Source organism: Pseudophryne corroboree, chromosome 4 (assembly GCF_028390025.1).
Source record: "Pseudophryne corroboree isolate aPseCor3 chromosome 4, aPseCor3.hap2, whole genome shotgun sequence".
Classification (NCBI taxonomy): Eukaryota; Metazoa; Chordata; class Amphibia; order Anura; family Myobatrachidae; genus Pseudophryne; species Pseudophryne corroboree.
Window position 1 is genome coordinate 57,191,123 of NC_086447.1, and position 19,449 is coordinate 57,210,571.

The 19,449-nt window shown below is 48.8% G+C and overlaps 1 protein-coding gene and 4 pseudogenes across 2 annotated transcripts in view; 2 read left to right on the forward strand and 3 right to left on the reverse strand.

Annotated features, from left to right (window-relative positions):
- Positions 1-19,449, reverse strand: part of INTS9 (integrator complex subunit 9) — a 112,634-nt gene that overhangs the window by 38,301 nt on the left and 54,884 nt on the right. For both annotated transcript variants that reach the window (XM_063915070.1, XM_063915069.1), the window contains exons 9-11: positions 15,532-15,643; positions 14,551-14,731; positions 9,517-9,577 (exon numbers count right to left, since the gene is read on the reverse strand). In XM_063915070.1, the coding sequence (XP_063771140.1) occupies positions 9,517-9,577; positions 14,551-14,731; positions 15,532-15,643 (354 nt within the window). The remainder of the gene's footprint in view (positions 1-9,516; positions 9,578-14,550; positions 14,732-15,531; positions 15,644-19,449) is intronic.
- On the reverse strand, positions 10,323-10,440 carry LOC134913123 (5S ribosomal RNA; annotated as a pseudogene).
- On the reverse strand, positions 10,580-10,697 carry LOC134912050 (5S ribosomal RNA; annotated as a pseudogene).
- On the forward strand, positions 12,738-12,855 carry LOC134912051 (5S ribosomal RNA; annotated as a pseudogene).
- On the forward strand, positions 12,995-13,112 carry LOC134913124 (5S ribosomal RNA; annotated as a pseudogene).

Consider the following 19,449-nt stretch of genomic DNA (forward strand, 5'->3'; position numbering starts at 1 on the left):
CTATAGGAACAGTGTCCTCTCCTCCGATAACAGGACAGGCCGACACCACATGCCAGGGGACAGCTATAGGAACAGTGTCCTCTCCTCCGATAACAGGACAGGCCGACACCACATGCCAGGGGACAGCTATAGGAACAGTGTCCTCTCCTCCAATAACAGGACAGGCTGACACCACATGTCAGGGGATAGCTATAGGAACAGTGTCCTCTCCTCCGATAACAGGACAGGCTGACACCACATGTCAGGGGATAGCTATAGGAACAGTGTCCTCTCCTCCAATAACAGGACAGGCCGACACCACATGCCAGGGGATAGTTATAGGAACAGTGTCCTCTCCTCCGATAACAGGACAGGCTGACACCACATGCCAGAGGATAGCTATAGGAACAGTGTCCTCTCCTCCGATAACAGGACAGGCTGACACCACATGCCAGGGGATAGCTTTAGGAACAGTGTCCTCTCCTCCAACAACAGGACAGGCCGACACCACATGCCAGGGGATAGTTATAGGAACAGTGTCCTCTCCTCCGACAACAGGACAGGCTGACACCACATGCCAGGGGATAGCTATAGGAACAGTGTCCTCTCCTCCGATAACAGGACAGGCTGACACCACATGTCAGGGGATAGCTATAGGAACAGTGTCCTCTCCTCCAATAACAGGACAGGCTGACACCACATGCAAGGGTACAGCTATAGGAACAGTGTCCTCTCCTCCGATAACAGGACAGGCTGACACCACATGCCAGGGGATAGCTATAGGAACAGTGTCCTCTCCTCCGATAACAGGACAGGCTGACACCACATGCCAGGGGACAGCTATAGGAACAGTGTCCTCTCCTCCAATAACAGGACAGGCTGACACCACATGCCAGGGGATAGCTATAGGAACAGTGTCCTCTCCTCCGATAACAGGACAGGCTGACACCACATGCAAGGGTACAGCTATAGGAACAGTGTCCTCTCCTCCGATAACAGGACAGGCTGACACCACATGCCAGGGGATAGCTATAGGAACAGTGTCCTCTCCTCCGATAACAGGACAGGCTGACACCACATGCCAGGGGACAGCTATAGGAACAGTGTCCTCTCCTACAATAACAGGACAGGCTGACACCACATGCCAGGGGACAGCTATAGGAACAGTGTCCTCTCCTACAATAACAGGACAGGCTGACACCACATGCCAGGGGACAGCTATAGGAACAGTGTCCTCTCCTCCAATAACAGGACAGGCTGACACCAAATGTCAGGGGATAGCTATAGGAACAGTGTCCTCTCCTCCGATAAAAGGACAGGCTGACACCACATGCCAGGGGATAGCTATAGGAACAGTGTCCTCTCCTCCAATAACAGGACAGGCTGACACCACATGCCAGGGGATAGCTATAGGAACAGTGTCCTCTCCTCCAACAAAAGGACAGGCCGACACCACATGCCAGGGGATAGCTATAGGAACAGTGTCCTCTCCTCCGATAACAGGACAGGCCGACACCACATGCCAGGGGACAGCTATAGGAACAGTGTCCTCTCCTCCAATAACTGGACAGGCTGACACCACATGCCAGGGGACAGCTATAGGAACAGTGTCCTCTCCTCCGATAACAGGACAGGCTGACACCACATGCCAGGGGACAGCTATAGGAACAGTGTCCTCTCCTCCGATAACAGGACAGGCTGACACCACATGTCAGGGGATAGCTATAGGAACAGTGTCCTCTCCTCCGATAACAGGACAGGCTGACACCACATGCCAGGGGATAGCTTTAGGAACAGTGTCCTCTCCTCCAACAACAGGACAGGCCGACACCACATGCCAGGGGATAGTTATAGGAACAGTGTCCTCTCCTCCGACAACAGGACAGGCTGACACCACATGCCAGGGGATAGCTATAGGAACAGTGTCCTCTCCTCCGATAACAGGACAGGCTGACACCACATGTCAGGGGATAGCTATAGGAACAGTGTCCTCTCCTCCAATAACAGGACAGGCTGACACCACATGCCAGGGGATAGCTATAGGAACAGTGTCCTCTCCTCCGATAACAGGACAGGCTGACACCACATGCCAGAGGATAGCTATAGGAACAGTGTCCTCTCCTCCAATAACAGGACAGGCTGACACCACATGTCAGGGGATAGCTATAGGAACAGTGTCCTCTCCTCCGATAACAGGACAGGCTGACACCACATGCCAGGGGATAGCTATAGGAACAGTGTCCTCTCCTCCGATAACAGGACAGGCTGACACCACATGCCAGAGGATAGCTATAGGAACAGTGTCCTCTCCTCCAACAACAGGACAGGCCGACACCACATGCCAGGGGATAGCTATAGGAACAGTGTCCTCTCCTCCGATAACAGGACAGGCCGACACCACATGCCAGAGGATAGCAATAGGAACAGTGTCCTCTCCTCCAATAACAGGACAGGCTGACACCACATGCCAGGGGATAGCTATAGGAACAGTGTCCTCTCCTCCGATAACAGGACAGGCTGACACCACATGCCAGGGGATAGCTATAGGAACAGTGTCCTCTCCTCCGATAACAGGACAGGCTGACACCACATGCAAGGGTACAGCTATAGGAACAGTGTCCTCTCCTCCGATAACAGGACAGGCTGACACCACATGCCAGGGGATAGCTATAGGAACAGTGTCCTCTCCTCCAACAACAGGACAGGCCGACACCACATGCCAGGGGATAGCTATAGGAACAGTGTCCTCTCCTCCGATAACAGGACAGGCCGACACCCCATGCCAGAGGATAGCTATAGGAACAGTGTCCTCTCCTCCGATAACAGGACAGGCTGACACCACATGCCAGGGGACAGCTATAGGAACAGTGTCCTCTCCTCCGATAACAGGACAGGCCGACACCACATGCCAGGGGACAGCTATAGGAACAGTGTCCTCTCCTCCAATAACAGGACAGGCTGACACCACATGTCAGGGGATAGCTATAGGAACAGTGTCCTCTCCTCCGATAACAGGACAGGCTGACACCACATGCCAGGGGATAGCTATAGGAACAGTGTCCTCTCCTCCAATAACAGGACAGGCTGACACCACATGTCAGGGGATAGCTATAGGAACAGTGTCCTCTCCTCCGATAACAGGACAGGCTGACACCACATGCCAGGGGACAGCTATAGGAACAGTGTCCTCTCCTCCGATAACAGGACAGGCCGACACCACATGCCAGGGGATAGCTATACGAACAGTGTCCTCTCCTCCAATAACAGGACAGGCTGACACCACATGCCAGGGGACAGCTATAGGAACAGTGTCCTCTCCTCCGATAACAGGACAGGCTGACACCACATGCCAGGGGACAGCTATAGGAACAGTGTCCTCTCCTCCGATAACAGGACAGGCTGACACCACATGCCAGGGGACAGCTATAGGAACAGTGTCCTCTCCTCCGATAACAGGACAGGCCGACACCACATGCCAGGGGACAGCTATAGGAACAGTGTCCTCTCCTCCGATAACAGGACAGGCCGACACCACATGCCAGGGGACAGCTATAGGAACAGTGTCCTCTCCTCCGATAACAGGACAGGCTGACACCACATGTCAGGGGATAGCTATAGGAACAGTGTCCTCTCCTCCGATAACAGGACAGGCCGACACCACATGCCAGGGGACAGCTATAGGAACAGTGTCCTCTCCTCCGATAACAGGACAGGCCGACACCACATGCCAGGGGACAGCTATAGGAACAGTGTCCTCTCCTCCGATAACAGGACAGGCTGACACCACATGTCAGGGGATAGCTATAGGAACAGTGTCCTCTCCTCCGATAACAGGACAGGCTGACACCACATGCCAGGGGATAGCTATAGGAACAGTGTCCTCTCCTCCAATAACAGGACAGGCTGACACCACATGCCAGGGGATAGCTATAGGAACAGTGTCCTCTCCTCCGATAACAGGACAGGCTGACACCACATGCCAGAGGATAGCTATAGGAACAGTGTCCTCTCCTCCAATAACAGGACAGGCTGACACTACATGTCAGGGGATAGCTATAGGAACAGTGTCCTCTCCTCCAACAACAGGACAGGCCGATACCACATGCCAGGGGATAGCTATAGGAACAGTGTCCTCTCCTCCGATAACAGGACAGGCCGATACCACATGCCAGGGGATAGCTATAGGAACAGTGTCCTCTCCTCCGATAACAGGACAGGCCGACACCACATGCCAGAGGATAGCTATAGGAACAGTGTCCTCTCCTCCAATAACAGGACAGGCTGACACCACATGTCAGGGGATAGCTATAGGAAGTGTCCTCTCCTCCGATAACAGGACAGGCTGACACCACATGCCAGGGGATAGCTATAGGAACAGTGTCCTCTCCTCCGATAACAGGACAGACTGACACCACCTGCCAGGGGACGGCTATAGGAACAGTGTCCTCTCCTCCGATAACAGGACAGGCTGACACCACATGTCAGGGGATAGCTATAGGAACAGTGTCCTCTCCTCCGATAACAGGACAGGCTGACACCACATGCCAGGGGACAGCTATAGGAACAGTGTCCTCTCCTCCAACAACAGGACAGGCTGACACCACATGCCAGGGGACAGCTATAGGAACAGTGTCCTATAGGAACAGTGTCCTCTCCTCCAATAACAGGACAGGCTGACACCACATGTCAGGGGATAGCTATAGGAACAGTGTCCTCTCCTCCAATAACAGGACAGGCTGACACCACATGTCAGGGGATAGCTATAGGAACAGTGTCCTCTCCTCCGATAACAGGAAAGGCTGACACCACATGCCAGGGGACAGCTATAGGAACAGTGTCCTCTCCTCCGATAACAGGACAGGCTGACACCACATGCCAGGGGACAGCTATAGGAACAGTGTCCTCTCTCCGATAACAGGACAGGCCGACACCACATGCCAGGGGACAGCTATAGGAACAGTGTCCTCTCTCCGATAACAGGACAGGCCGACACCACATGCCAGGGGACAGCTATAGGAACAGTGTCCTCTCCTCCGATAACAGGACAGGCTGACACCACATGCCAGGGGACAGCTATAGGAACAGTGTCCTCTCCTCCGATAACAGGACAGGCCGACACCACATGCCAGGGGACAGCTATAGGAACAGTGTCCTCTCCTCCGATAACAGGACAGGCCGACACCACATGTCAGGGGACAGCTATAGGAACAGTGTCCTCTCCTCCGATAACAGGACAGGCTGACACCACATGCCAGGGGATAGCTATAGGAACAGTGTCCTCTCCTCCGATAACAGGACAGGCTGACACCACGTCAGGGGATAGCTATAGGAACAGTGTCCTCTCCTCCGATAACAGGACAGGCTGACACCACATGTCAGGGGATAGCTATAGGAACAGTGTCCTCTCCTCCAATAACAGGACAGGCTGACACCACATGCCAGGGGATAGCTATAGGAACAGTGTCCTCTCCTCCGATAACAGGACAGGCTGACACCACATGCCAGAGGATAGCTATAGGAACAGTGTCCTCTCCTCCAATAACAGGACAGGCTGACACCACATGTCAGGGGATAGCTATAGGAACAGTGTCCTCTCCTCCGATAAAAGGACAGGCTGACACCACATGCCAGGGGATAGCTATAGGAACAGTGTCCTCTCCTCCAATAACAGGACAGGCTGACACCACATGCCAGGGGATAGCTATAGGAACAGTGTCCTCTCCTCCAACAAAAGGACAGGCCGACACCACATGCCAGGGGATAGCTATAGGAACAGTGTCCTCTCCTCCGATAACAGGACAGGCCGACACCACATGCCAGGGGACAGCTATAGGAACAGTGTCCTCTCCTCCAATAACTGGACAGGCTGACACCACATGCCAGGGGACAGCTATAGGAACAGTGTCCTCTCCTCCGATAACAGGACAGGCTGACACCACATGCCAGGGGACAGCTATAGGAACAGTGTCCTCTCCTCCGATAACAGGACAGGCCGACACCACATGCCAGGGGACAGCTATAGGAACAGTGTCCTCTCCTCCAATAACAGGACAGGCTGACACCACATGTCAGGGGATAGCTATAGGAACAGTGTCCTCTCCTCCGATAACAGGACAGGCTGACACCACATGTCAGGGGATAGCTATAGGAACAGTGTCCTCTCCTCCAATAACAGGACAGGCCGACACCACATGCCAGGGGATAGTTATAGGAACAGTGTCCTCTCCTCCGATAACAGGACAGGCTGACACCACATGCCAGAGGATAGCTATAGGAACAGTGTCCTCTCCTCCGATAACAGGACAGGCTGACACCACATGCCAGGGGATAGCTTTAGGAACAGTGTCCTCTCCTCCAACAACAGGACAGGCCGACACCACATGCCAGGGGATAGTTATAGGAACAGTGTCCTCTCCTCCGACAACAGGACAGGCTGACACCACATGCCAGGGGATAGCTATAGGAACAGTGTCCTCTCCTCCGATAACAGGACAGGCTGACACCACATGTCAGGGGATAGCTATAGGAACAGTGTCCTCTCCTCCAATAACAGGACAGGCTGACACCACATGCAAGGGTACAGCTATAGGAACAGTGTCCTCTCCTCCGATAACAGGACAGGCTGACACCACATGCCAGGGGATAGCTATAGGAACAGTGTCCTCTCCTCCGATAACAGGACAGGCTGACACCACATGCCAGGGGACAGCTATAGGAACAGTGTCCTCTCCTCCAATAACAGGACAGGCTGACACCACATGCCAGGGGATAGCTATAGGAACAGTGTCCTCTCCTCCGATAACAGGACAGGCTGACACCACATGCAAGGGTACAGCTATAGGAACAGTGTCCTCTCCTCCGATAACAGGACAGGCTGACACCACATGCCAGGGGATAGCTATAGGAACAGTGTCCTCTCCTCCGATAACAGGACAGGCTGACACCACATGCCAGGGGACAGCTATAGGAACAGTGTCCTCTCCTCCAATAACAGGACAGGCTGACACCACATGTCAGGGGATAGCTATAGGAACAGTGTCCTCTCCTCCGATAAAAGGACAGGCTGACACCACATGCCAGGGGATAGCTATAGGAACAGTGTCCTCTCCTCCAATAACAGGACAGGCTGACACCACATGCCAGGGGATAGCTATAGGAACAGTGTCCTCTCCTCCAACAAAAGGACAGGCCGACACCACATGCCAGGGGATAGCTATAGGAACAGTGTCCTCTCCTCCGATAACAGGACAGGCCGACACCACATGCCAGGGGACAGCTATAGGAACAGTGTCCTCTCCTCCAATAACTGGACAGGCTGACACCACATGCCAGGGGACAGCTATAGGAACAGTGTCCTCTCCTCCGATAACAGGACAGGCTGACACCACATGCCAGGGGACAGCTATAGGAACAGTGTCCTCTCCTCCGATAACAGGACAGGCCGACACCACATGCCAGGGGACAGCTATAGGAACAGTGTCCTCTCCTCCAATAACAGGACAGGCTGACACCACATGTCAGGGGATAGCTATAGGAACAGTGTCCTCTCCTCCGATAACAGGACAGGCTGACACCACATGCCAGGGGATAGCTTTAGGAACAGTGTCCTCTCCTCCAACAACAGGACAGGCCGACACCACATGCCAGGGGATAGTTATAGGAACAGTGTCCTCTCCTCCGACAACAGGACAGGCTGACACCACATGCCAGGGGATAGCTATAGGAACAGTGTCCTCTCCTCCGATAACAGGACAGGCTGACACCACATGTCAGGGGATAGCTATAGGAACAGTGTCCTCTCCTCCAATAACAGGACAGGCTGACACCACATGCCAGGGGATAGCTATAGGAACAGTGTCCTCTCCTCCGATAACAGGACAGGCTGACACCACATGCCAGAGGATAGCTATAGGAACAGTGTCCTCTCCTCCAATAACAGGACAGGCTGACACCACATGTCAGGGGATAGCTATAGGAACAGTGTCCTCTCCTCCGATAACAGGACAGGCTGACACCACATGCCAGGGGATAGCTATAGGAACAGTGTCCTCTCCTCCGATAACAGGACAGGCCGACACCACATGCCAGAGGATAGCAATAGGAACAGTGTCCTCTCCTCCAATAACAGGACAGGCTGACACCACATGCCAGGGGATAGCTATAGGAACAGTGTCCTCTCCTCCGATAACAGGACAGGCTGACACCACATGCCAGGGGATAGCTATAGGAACAGTGTCCTCTCCTCCGATAACAGGACAGGCTGACACCACATGCAAGGGTACAGCTATAGGAACAGTGTCCTCTCCTCCGATAACAGGACAGGCTGACACCACATGCCAGGGGATAGCTATAGGAACAGTGTCCTCTCCTCCGATAACAGGACAGGCTGACACCACATGCCAGGGGACAGCTATAGGAACAGTGTCCTCTCCTCCAATAACAGGACAGGCTGACACCACATGCCAGGGGATAGCTATAGGAACAGTGTCCTCTCCTCCGATAACAGGACAGGCTGACACCACATGCAAGGGTACAGCTATAGGAACAGTGTCCTCTCCTCCGATAACAGGACAGGCTGACACCACATGCCAGGGGATAGCTATAGGAACAGTGTCCTCTCCTCCGATAACAGGACAGGCTGACACCACATGCCAGGGGACAGCTATAGGAACAGTGTCCTCTCCTACAATAACAGGACAGGCTGACACCACATGCCAGGGGACAGCTATAGGAACAGTGTCCTCTCCTACAATAACAGGACAGGCTGACACCACATGCCAGGGGACAGCTATAGGAACAGTGTCCTCTCCTCCGATAACAGGACAGGCTGACACCACATGTCAGGGGATAGCTATAGGAACAGTGTCCTCTCCTCCGATAACAGGACAGGTTGACACAACCATGCCAGGGAAGGCCGGAGAACCACATATGCACCAACTGTACACATCCATAGCTCTTGGTGCAGCTCCTCATCTGGTACTAATATCTGAGACCAAATGGGCCTATTTAGGGAGTAATTACATCGACCTCTGCATTAATATAGCAGTGTATGAGGGCTACTGAAGTATACATCTGATGGGAGGAGCTGAGTGGACAGGGTATCGCCAGAGCTGCAAAACCTCTTCCCCCTCCCAAAAAAGGACAGTTGTACATAAAGGGGTTCAGAAGGCGGCATTAAATGGCATCTGTCCTATGCTACGTAACGGGACAACTTCTGTAACAACCAGGTAATCTGTACAGAACAGAAGCAAAGCGTAACAGCAAATAATTTATGTGCCACCTCCCAATAACCATTCAGCACAGTGGCTGTGGATGACACAAAGAGGTAACAATTTTACTACAACCCATAATTTCACCACCACTGTCCCCTTTAAGGACCCCCTGTGAGGTATGTAGTTATAGTAAAAACGTTGGGGACTGAGATGGAACCCGGTATGCAGACGTGTTAAACACGCAACTGTAAGCATTTTAAAAGTGTTGACTTTATAACTTTAAACATGGTGGTAATATATCCTCAGGAATGCTTAACGACCTTACCTCTGCATGAGGGAACGGGGGCTCCGGGAGATAGACTTTTGTCTGCTTGTTGTGACAAAGCCTGTAGGAAGAAAGGAAACGTTAGATGCAAGCACTGCCATCTTGTGGCTGACAATGTGTACTGCAAGACAGTAGACTGGGGAGAATAGCAAAAGAAACGTAACTTTTTTTTTTTTTTTACTTTGTCAAACAGGACAATTCTGGGAGAATAGCACAGCTTTATATATATAAGGTTGAATTTGGAACCGCACTAGTGTTAATAATCTAAGTAAGATATATGAATAGCATAAGAAAACCAATATAAATGCAGTTGAAAAAATGTGATTAGGAACTGCTACTGATTGGCGGTGCTCCCAGGAAAATTGTAGATTGGACTACAGTTGGGAAGGAGAGACAAGACAAAAAACCCTTGTTTGGGAGCACTCATTTGAATAAATTAAATTAGATTAGATGAGGTAAGTATGGAAAAAAATATAAATACGATAAAACTTAACCTTTAATTGTTTCTCAAATAAAAGGAAAAAAAGGGGAGGAGGAATAGTATGAAGAATATAGGACTCGTGTCTGGTAATTTAGCGAAAAAAACTTGTTTAACCCTTTTAGCAAATGAGGTACAAGTGGCTAGGAGAAGGTGAAAATATTGGAAGTGATAAATTGGAAGGATATAGGTATATTCAAGTGAAATGAGTATATCCAGGACCGTCACTATATATGCCTCAATACAAAGGTATCCAAATGGAGAGTGATATGGTAGCAAGTTTGAATGAGCAATGTTGAATGTTGTATTAGAGATAGAGGAAAAAGGGGGCCCACTGCACCTGGTATTCTCAGGGGGTTTCCCATCCTGATACTGACCAGGCCATACCTGCTTAGCTTCCGAGATCGGACAGGATCGGGCGCATTCAGGGTAGTATGGCCGTGGGCCTGGGGTGAGAAAGAAGTGAAAGAAAATAAGAGCAAGATTTCAATGTCCGTGCTGAATACAAATCCACCATGGGTGGTCCGGGAGTGTTTTTCCAGAAACAGACATAGGGGTATAGTCAGTTTTGGAGAATTAAAATGGGGCCCACTGCACCTGGTATTCTCAGGGGGTTTCCCTTCCTAATACTAGCCAGGCCACACCTGCTTAGCTTCCGAGATTGGACAGGATCGGGCGTATTCAGGGTAGTATGGCCGTGGGCCAGTGTGAGGAAAAAATTGAGTGGAAAGGGAGAATGCACTGTTTTAGTGTACTTCACACTCAACCACAACCACTGATGGTTTCGGGATAGTATTTCCAGACAATGTAAAAATAATTGGTGTCTGGGTTTAGGGAGGATGTGTATAGTTGGAGAAATTTAGGAAAGTGATATATGATGTGAGTGTGTGTGAATCATGTCACTAAATGAAAAAAAATTTTTTGGGGGGATGTATGAAAAGGTAGAGTGAGGCTTGAAAAAAATTATATATACTCTAATTAACTGATGTAAAGGACAAAACACACAGAGTAGGTTAGTCCCTATGCGAAAGAAAATAAATGGTCATATATTATGACGGAGCTCAGGGCTGGCTCCTAAGTGACAATACTTACCTTTAATTCCTAAGTAGGAAGAAATGAATACCTCTATCTCATATCAAATATCAAATAGTCAGAGATGAAGTATGAAAAATGCTACCATAAAACATATGCATATTGAAAAAACAAATTGTATCTTTAGATCACATTTTGGTATCTGTATATAGTAATAGTAGAACCTTGGAGGCAAGGGCGGGTATGAGGACTAAGTGCCACAGATTATTACTGTAATTCAGCAAGCTGTTGTGAAACAGAAAATATAGTATTTAGATTGCTATTGCGATATCTGTGACAAGGGTAAATAAAGTGGTGTATAATGGTCTGATGACCGTTACCACTGTCATGGGGTAAATTGACACCTCTTTACAAATTGATGATAAGTATAGGCATAATTGATGACCCTAATGGTCTGATGAAATCACCCAGTATAGGTCGTTTGTAAGGAGGAAGCACACTATTGAGCGCAAGGAACAGTGCTAAGCACTGTATAATCAGTTTAGAGCAGGGAAAAAGTTTCCGTGCTGCACTGATTTGGAGTGATGCGCCTAAGACCCTGGTGGTCTAGTGTTATGTACCCTGGCCGCACGATCTGCGGCGGATTTTATATGTTTTACTTACCTTTTCAAAGTCCTGCTGGTCCCGCTGTTAGTGACGAGCGCGGCCGCCCGCTTCCGGGTTGGGCGTCGCCGCGATGACGTCACTGTTGACGCTTCTCTCAACGTACGTTTCACCTTTTGGCTTGGTCACGAGAGCCCCTCCAAATCAGTGCAGCACGGAAACTTTTTCCCTGCTCTAAACTGATTATACAGTGCTTAGCACTGTTCCTTGCGCTCAATAGTGTGCTTCCTCCTTACAAACGACCTATACTGGGTGATTTCATCAGACCATTAGGGTCATCAATTATGCCTATACTTATCATCAATTTGTAAAGAGGTGTCAATTTACCCCATGACAGTGGTAACGGTCATCAGACCATTATACACCACTTTATTTACCCTTGTCACAGATATCGCAATAGCAATCTAAATACTATATTTTCTGTTTCACAACAGCTTGCTGAATTACAGTAATAATCTGTGGCACTTAGTCCTCATACCCGCCCTTGCCTCCAAGGTTCTACTATTACTATATACAGATACCAAAATGTGATCTAAAGATACAATTTGTTTTTTCAATATGCATATGTTTTATGGTAGCATTTTTCATACTTCATCTCTGACTATTTGATATTTGATATGAGATAGAGGTATTCATTTCTTCCTACTTAGGAATTAAAGGTAAGTATTGTCACTTAGGAGCCAGCCCTGAGCTCCGTCATAATATATGACCATTTATTTTCTTTCGCATAGGGACTAACCTACTCTGTGTGTTTTGTCCTTTACATCAGTTAATTAGAGTATATATAATTTTTTTCAAGCCTCACTCTACCTTTTCATACATCCCCCCAAAAAATTTTTTTTCATTTAGTGACATGATTCACACACACTCACATCATATATCACTTTCCTAAATTTCTCCAACTATACACATCCTCCCTAAACCCAGACACCAATTATTTTTACATTGTCTGGAAATACTATCCCGAAACCATCAGTGGTTGTGGTTGAGTGTGAAGTACACTAAAACAGTGCATTCTCCCTTTCCACTCAATTTTTTCCTCACACTGGCCCACGGCCATACTACCCTGAATACGCCCGATCCTGTCCAATCTCGGAAGCTAAGCAGGTGTGGCCTGGCTAGTATTAGGAAGGGAAACCCCCTGAGAATACCAGGTGCAGTGGGCCCCATTTTAATTCTCCAAAACTGACTATACCCCTATGTCTGTTTCTGGAAAAACACTCCCGGACCACCCATGGTGGATTTGTATTCAGCACGGACATTGAAATCTTGCTCTTATTTTCTTTCACTTCTTTCTCACCCCAGGCCCACGGCCATACTACCCTGAATGCGCCCGATCCTGTCCGATCTCGGAAGCTAAGCAGGTATGGCCTGGTCAGTATCAGGATGGGAAACCCCCTGAGAATACCAGGTGCAGTGGGCCCCCTTTTTCCTCTATCTCTAATACAACATTCAACATTGCTCATTCAAACTTGCTACCATATCACTCTCCATTTGGATACCTTTGTATTGAGGCATATATAGTGACGGTCCTGGATATACTCATTTCACTTGAATATACCTATATCCTTCCAATTTATCACTTCCAATATTTTCACCTTCTCCTAGCCACTTGTACCTCATTTGCTAAAAGGGTTAAACAAGTTTTTTTCGCTAAATTACCAGACACGAGTCCTATATTCTTCATACTATTCCTCCTCCCCCTTTTTTTCCTTTTATTTGAGAAACAATTAAAGGTTAAGTTTTATCGTATTTATATTTTTTTCCATACTTACCTCATCTAATCTAATTTAATTTATTCAAATGAGTGCTCCCAAACAAGGGTTTTTTGTCTTGTCTCTCCTTCCCAACTGTAGAATAGCACAGCTGCCATATGTGTCACAAGGCTTGTACTTACATGGCATCACCAGTTATTAGTGAATTGATGGGCAGAATTATTAGGAATGTTGCTACAGCCACTACTACTGGGGGAAGAGAACGGATGAACTTTAAATCTCTCCAGCTGGGGCAGAGTAATAACCACAAAACGTGTTATTTATTCATGGCATGCCACCATCATTATCCAGATTTCTAATGGAGAGTGTCACTTGCAGCAGGACAGTACGTGGCACATCCGCAGGTCCTAACGCAGCTGCTCTTACTTCTGTAGGTTACTCAGCGACAGGTCAAAATAAATTCCCATTTGCTCAGCCCAGTGTGATTAAAGTGAAATACTCCAACCTTAGCACAAACACTTATGCACCTGTACCCACCTCCCTTCTAGAAAAGAATTTACCAAGCTCTCCCATTTATCTTGCCCAAATATATTTCAACTTCACTCCTTTAGGTTAGGTGGACCATAACAATCCCCAATTAGGAAACCTGTATCTTTTTCTCTGTCGATATCTGGAGACTCTACACTGTATTTCCAGACGCGTCTTCCCCCTGGGCAGATCCTAAAATCATTTTTCATACGTAAATCTCCCCCTATTGTAATACTGCTTCTGTATAATTATCTTAATGTAATGCCCAGGTGTGACGTCCATCCAGCCAGGTCTCCGTCATATCCATACATCTGTCATCGTTCACTTTAGTCTACATATTTTGTCTGGAAGACCTCCGTTACCAAACACATGATATTTAAACTTCCGCTTTAATTTCATGCACCCCCTTATCACCTCTAACCTCTTCCCCCGTCCCCATTTCCTTCCACTAAGCCCTGTTCCCTGCACACATCTTCACTTTCCCCCAGTCACTGGCAGAACGTTTCTGACTCCAGCCGTCTCACCGGGAGCAGCCTGTCCTTACTGTGCGGCCTACACAGGAAAGAGAAAACCCGCCACCGACGCCCCAACGTCCCAACGTCTCAGCCCCTTATTTACCACTCTGCAAAGATCTGTGAGAACTCCAGGGAGCTGTTGGCCACCGGGGAGATGAAATAGAAGGGGACATTGCTGAGTCCTGCCGAGTCGATGTACTGATACAGACACTCCAGAAGGTCATAGATTACCCCAGAGGGGTAACACGGCACCAGCACGTTACCTCCGTTACGTATGGTCATTGCTGGAGAGACAGGAAAACAGTATATAATAGCACATTACTCGTGACATAAATACAATGCTGGTCAGATTTATTTCTGTAGCACTTGGATATGACAGGTAAACTCAGGTCTGGAACAGGATAGGACAGGTAAGTGCAGGTCTGTGTACGGGATAGGACAGGTAAGTGCAGGTCTGTGTATGGGATAGGACAGGTAAGTGCAGGTCTGTGTACGGGATAGGACAGGTAAGTGCAGGTCTGTGTATGGGATAGGACAGGTAAGTGCAGGTCTGTGTATGGGATAGGACAGGTAAGTGCAGGTCTGTGTATGGGATAAGACAGGTAAGTGCAGGTCTGTGTATGGGATAGGACAGGTAAGTGCAGGTCTGTGTATGGGATAGGACAGGTAAGTGCAGGTTTGGGTATTTTTATAGCAAATCTTTCGTTGCATCTAAGGGCAGTAGGAAGGATGAAAATGATGATCCAGTTCCCATTGGTCATTTTTCACCCGAAAGGCTTGTTAAATGTTCCAATCTATCTGTACTCCGCTGTATACATATTCCTGTACTGTTATCAGACATCTATGTTACCCAGCTGTAATGTGATGGGCACAGCTAGAGCGGGCTGCTTATAGTACTAAGGAACAATGACGCCCTCTGTGTATCTGTCCAATAACGGAACATGCACATATCACAGGTGTTTCTGCTGGGATCAGCCAGTATTAGGGTTCCGTAACGTGGGGGAGTCTTCTATAAAAAATGGATTTAAAAACCATAATTAATGTATAGAGAAAGGTCCCGTGTGTGTAACATCCAGGCCCTTACCTAGATTGCTGCAGAACTCGCCCACCATTCCGTCAGGGTTAGCGGTGGGAATCTGGGTGAGACCAGTGAGAATCAGGACGTCGCTGTTCTTAAGTGCCGTTTGATCCATTGGCTAAATTAAGAGAAAAATAAGAATTTACTTACCGATAATTCTATTTCTCGGAGTCCGTAGTGGATGCTGGGGTTCCTGAAAGGACCATGGGGAATAGCGGCTCCGCAGGAGACAGGGCACAAAAAAGTAAAGCTTTACTAGGTCAGGTGGTGTGCACTGGCTCCTCCCCCTATGACCCTCCTCCAGACTCCAGTTAGGTACTGTGCCCGGACGAGCATACACAATAAGGGAGGCATTTTGAATCCCGGGTAAGACTCATACCAGCCACACCAATCACACCGTACAACTTGTGATCTAAACCCAGTTAACAGTATGACAACAGAAAGGGCCTCTTAAAGATGGCTCCTTAACAATAACCCGAATTAGTTAACAATAACTATGTACAAGTATTGCAGATAATCCGCACTTGGGATGGGCGCCCAGCATCCACTACGGACTCCGAGAAATAGAATTATCGGTAAGTAAATTCTTATTTTCTCTATCGTCCTAAGTGGATGCTGGGGTTCCTGAAAGGACCATGGGGATTATACCAAAGCTCCCAAACGGGCGGGAGAGTGCGGATGACTCTGCAGCACCGAATGAGAGAACTCCAGGTCCTCCTTTGCCAGGGTATCAAATTTGTAAAATTTTACAAACGTGTTCTCCCCCGACCACGTAGCTGCTCGGCAGAGTTGTAATGCCGAGACCCCTCGGGCAGCCGCCCAAGATGAGCCCACCTTCCTTGTGGAGTGGGCTTTTACAGTTTTAGGCTGTGGCAGGCCTGCCACAGAATGTGCAAGTTGAATTGTGTTACAAATCCAACGAGCAATCGACTGCTTAGAAGCAGGTGCGCCCAACTTGTTGGGTGCATACAATATAAACAGCGAGTCAGATTTTCTGACTCCAGCCGTCCTTGCAATGTATATTTTTAAGGCTCTGACAACGTCCAACAACTTGGAGTCCTCCAAGTCGCTAGTGGCCGCAGGCACCACAATAGGTTGGTTCAGATGAAATGCTGATACCACTTTAGGGAGAAAATGCGGACGAGTCCGCAGTTCTGCCCTATCCGAATGGAAAATTAGATAAGGACTTTTATAAGATAAAGCCGCCAATTCAGATACTCTCCTGGCAGAGGCCAGGGCTAGTAACATAGTCACTTTCAATGTGAGATATTTCAAATCCACCTTTTTCAATGGTTCAAACCAATGGGATTTGAGGAAATCTAAAACTACATTTAGATCCCACGGTGCCACCGGAGGCACCACAGGAGGCTGTATATGCAGTACTCCCTTGACAAAAGTCTGGACCTCAGGGACAGAGGCCAATTCTTTTTGGAAGAATATTGACAGGGCCGAAATTTGAACCTTAATGGATCCCAATTTGAGACCCATAGATAATCCTGATTGCAGGAAATGTAGGAAACGACCCAGTTGGAATTCCTCCGTCGGAACCCTCCGATCCTCGCACCACGCTACATATTTTCGCCAAATGCGGTGATAATGTTTCACGGTGACTTCCTTCCGTGCCTTAATCAAGGTAGGAATGACTTCTTCTGGAATGCCTTTCCCTTTTAGGATCTGGCGTTCAACCGCCATGCCGTCAAACGCAGCCGCGGTAAGTCTTGAAAAAGACAGGGACCCTGCTGTAGCAGGTCCCTTCTCAGAGGTAGAGGCCACGGTTCGTCCGTGAGCATCTCTTGAAGTTCCGGATACCAAGTCCTTCTCGGCCAATCCGGAACCACTAGTATTGTTCTTACTCTTCTTTGCCGTATGATCTTCAATACCTTTGGTATGAGCGGCAGAGGAGGAAACACATACACTGACTGGTACACCCAAGGAGTTACCAGTGCGTCCACAGCTATTGCCTGTGGATCTCTTGACCTGGCGCAATATTTGTCCAGTTTCTTGTTGAGGCGAGACGCCATCATGTCTACAATTGGTCTTTCCCAACGGTCTATTAACATGTTGAAGACTTCTGGATGTAGACCCCACTCTCCCGGATGAAGATCGTGTCTGCTGAGGAAGTCTGCTTCCCAGTTGTCCACGCCCGGGATGAACACTGCTGACAGTGCTATCACGTGATTCTCCGCCCAGCGAAGAATCTTGGCAGCTTCTGCCATTGCACTCCTGCTTCTTGTGCCGCCCTGCCTGTTTACATGGGCGACCGCCGTGATGTTGTCCGACTGAATCAACACCGGCTTTCCTTTCAGGAGAAGTTCCGCCTGGCTTAGAGCATTGTAGATTGCTCTTAGTTCCAGAATGTTTATGTGAAGAGACTTTTCCAGACTCGTCCATACTCCCTGGAAGTTTCTTCCTTGTGTGACTGCTCCCCAGCCTCTCAGGCTGGCGTCCATGGTCACCAGGATCCAATCCTGAATGCCGAATCTGCGGCCTTCTAATAGGTGAGCCTTCTGCAACCACCACAGAAGTGACACCCTTGTCTTTGGTGACAGGGTTATTCGCAGGTGCATCTGCAGATGCGACCCTGACCATTTGTCCAACAGATCCCTTTGGAATATTCTTGCATGGAATCTGCCGAATGGAATTGCTTCGTAAGAAGCCACCATTTTTCCCAGGACTCTTGTGCATTGATGTACTGACACTTTTCCTGGTTTTAGGAGGTTCCTGACCAGATCGGATAACTCCTTGGCTTTTTCCTCTGGAAGGAAAACCTTTTTCTGAACCGTGTCCAGAATCATTCCTAGGAACAGCAGACGAGTTGTCGGGATTAAATGGGATTTTGGAATATTCAGAATCCACCCGTGTTGTCTTAGCACCTCTTGAGATAGTGCTAAAGCTGTCTCCAGCTGTTCTCTGGACCTTGCCCTTATTAGGAGATCGTCCAAGTATGGGATAACTAATACGCCTTTTCTTCGAAGAAGAATCATCATCTCGGCCATTACCTTGGTAAAGACCCGAGGCGCCGTGGACAATCCGAACGGCAGCGTCTGAAACTGATAGTGACAGTTTTGAACAATGAACCTGAGGTACCCCTGGTGTGCGGGGTAAATCGGAACGTGTAGATACGCATCCTTGATGTCCAAGGATACCATAAAGTCCCCTTCTTCCAGGTTCGCTATCACTGCTCTGAGTGACTCCATCTTGAACTTGAACTTTTTTATGTAGAGGTTCAAGGACTTCAGATTTAGAATAGGCCTTACCGAGCCATCCGGCTTCGGTACCACAAATAGAGTGGAATAATACCCCTTTCCTTGTTGTAATAGGGGTACTTTGACTATCACCTGCTGAGCGTACAGCTTGTGAATGGCTTCCAACACCCTCTCCCTTTCGGAAGAGACGGTTGGTAAGGCAGACTTCAGGAAACGATGAGGAGGATCCGTCTCTAATTCCAACCTGTACCCCTGAGATATTATCTGCAGGATCCAGGGGTCTACCTGCGAGTGAGCCCACTGCGCGCTGTAATTTTTGAGACGGCCCCCCACTGTCCCCGAGTCCGCTTGAGAGGCCCCAGCGTCATGCTGAGGTTTTTGCAGGAGCCGGGGAGGGCTTCTGTTCCTGGGAAGGAGCTGCCTGTTGGTGTCTCTTCCCTCTTCCTCTGCCTCGTGGCAGGTACGACAAGCCCTTTGCTCTCTTATTTTTGTAGGAGCGAAAAGGCTGCGGTTGAAAGGTCGGTGCCTTTCTCTGTTGGGGAGTGACTTGAGGTAAAAAAGTGGATTTCCCGGCAGTAGCCGTGGCCACCAAGTCTGATAGACCAACTCCAAATAACTCCTCCCCTTTATACGGCAAAACCTCCATGTGACGTTTTGAATCCGCATCGCCTGTCCACTGTCGTGTCCATAAGGCTCTTCTGGCTGAAATGGACATATC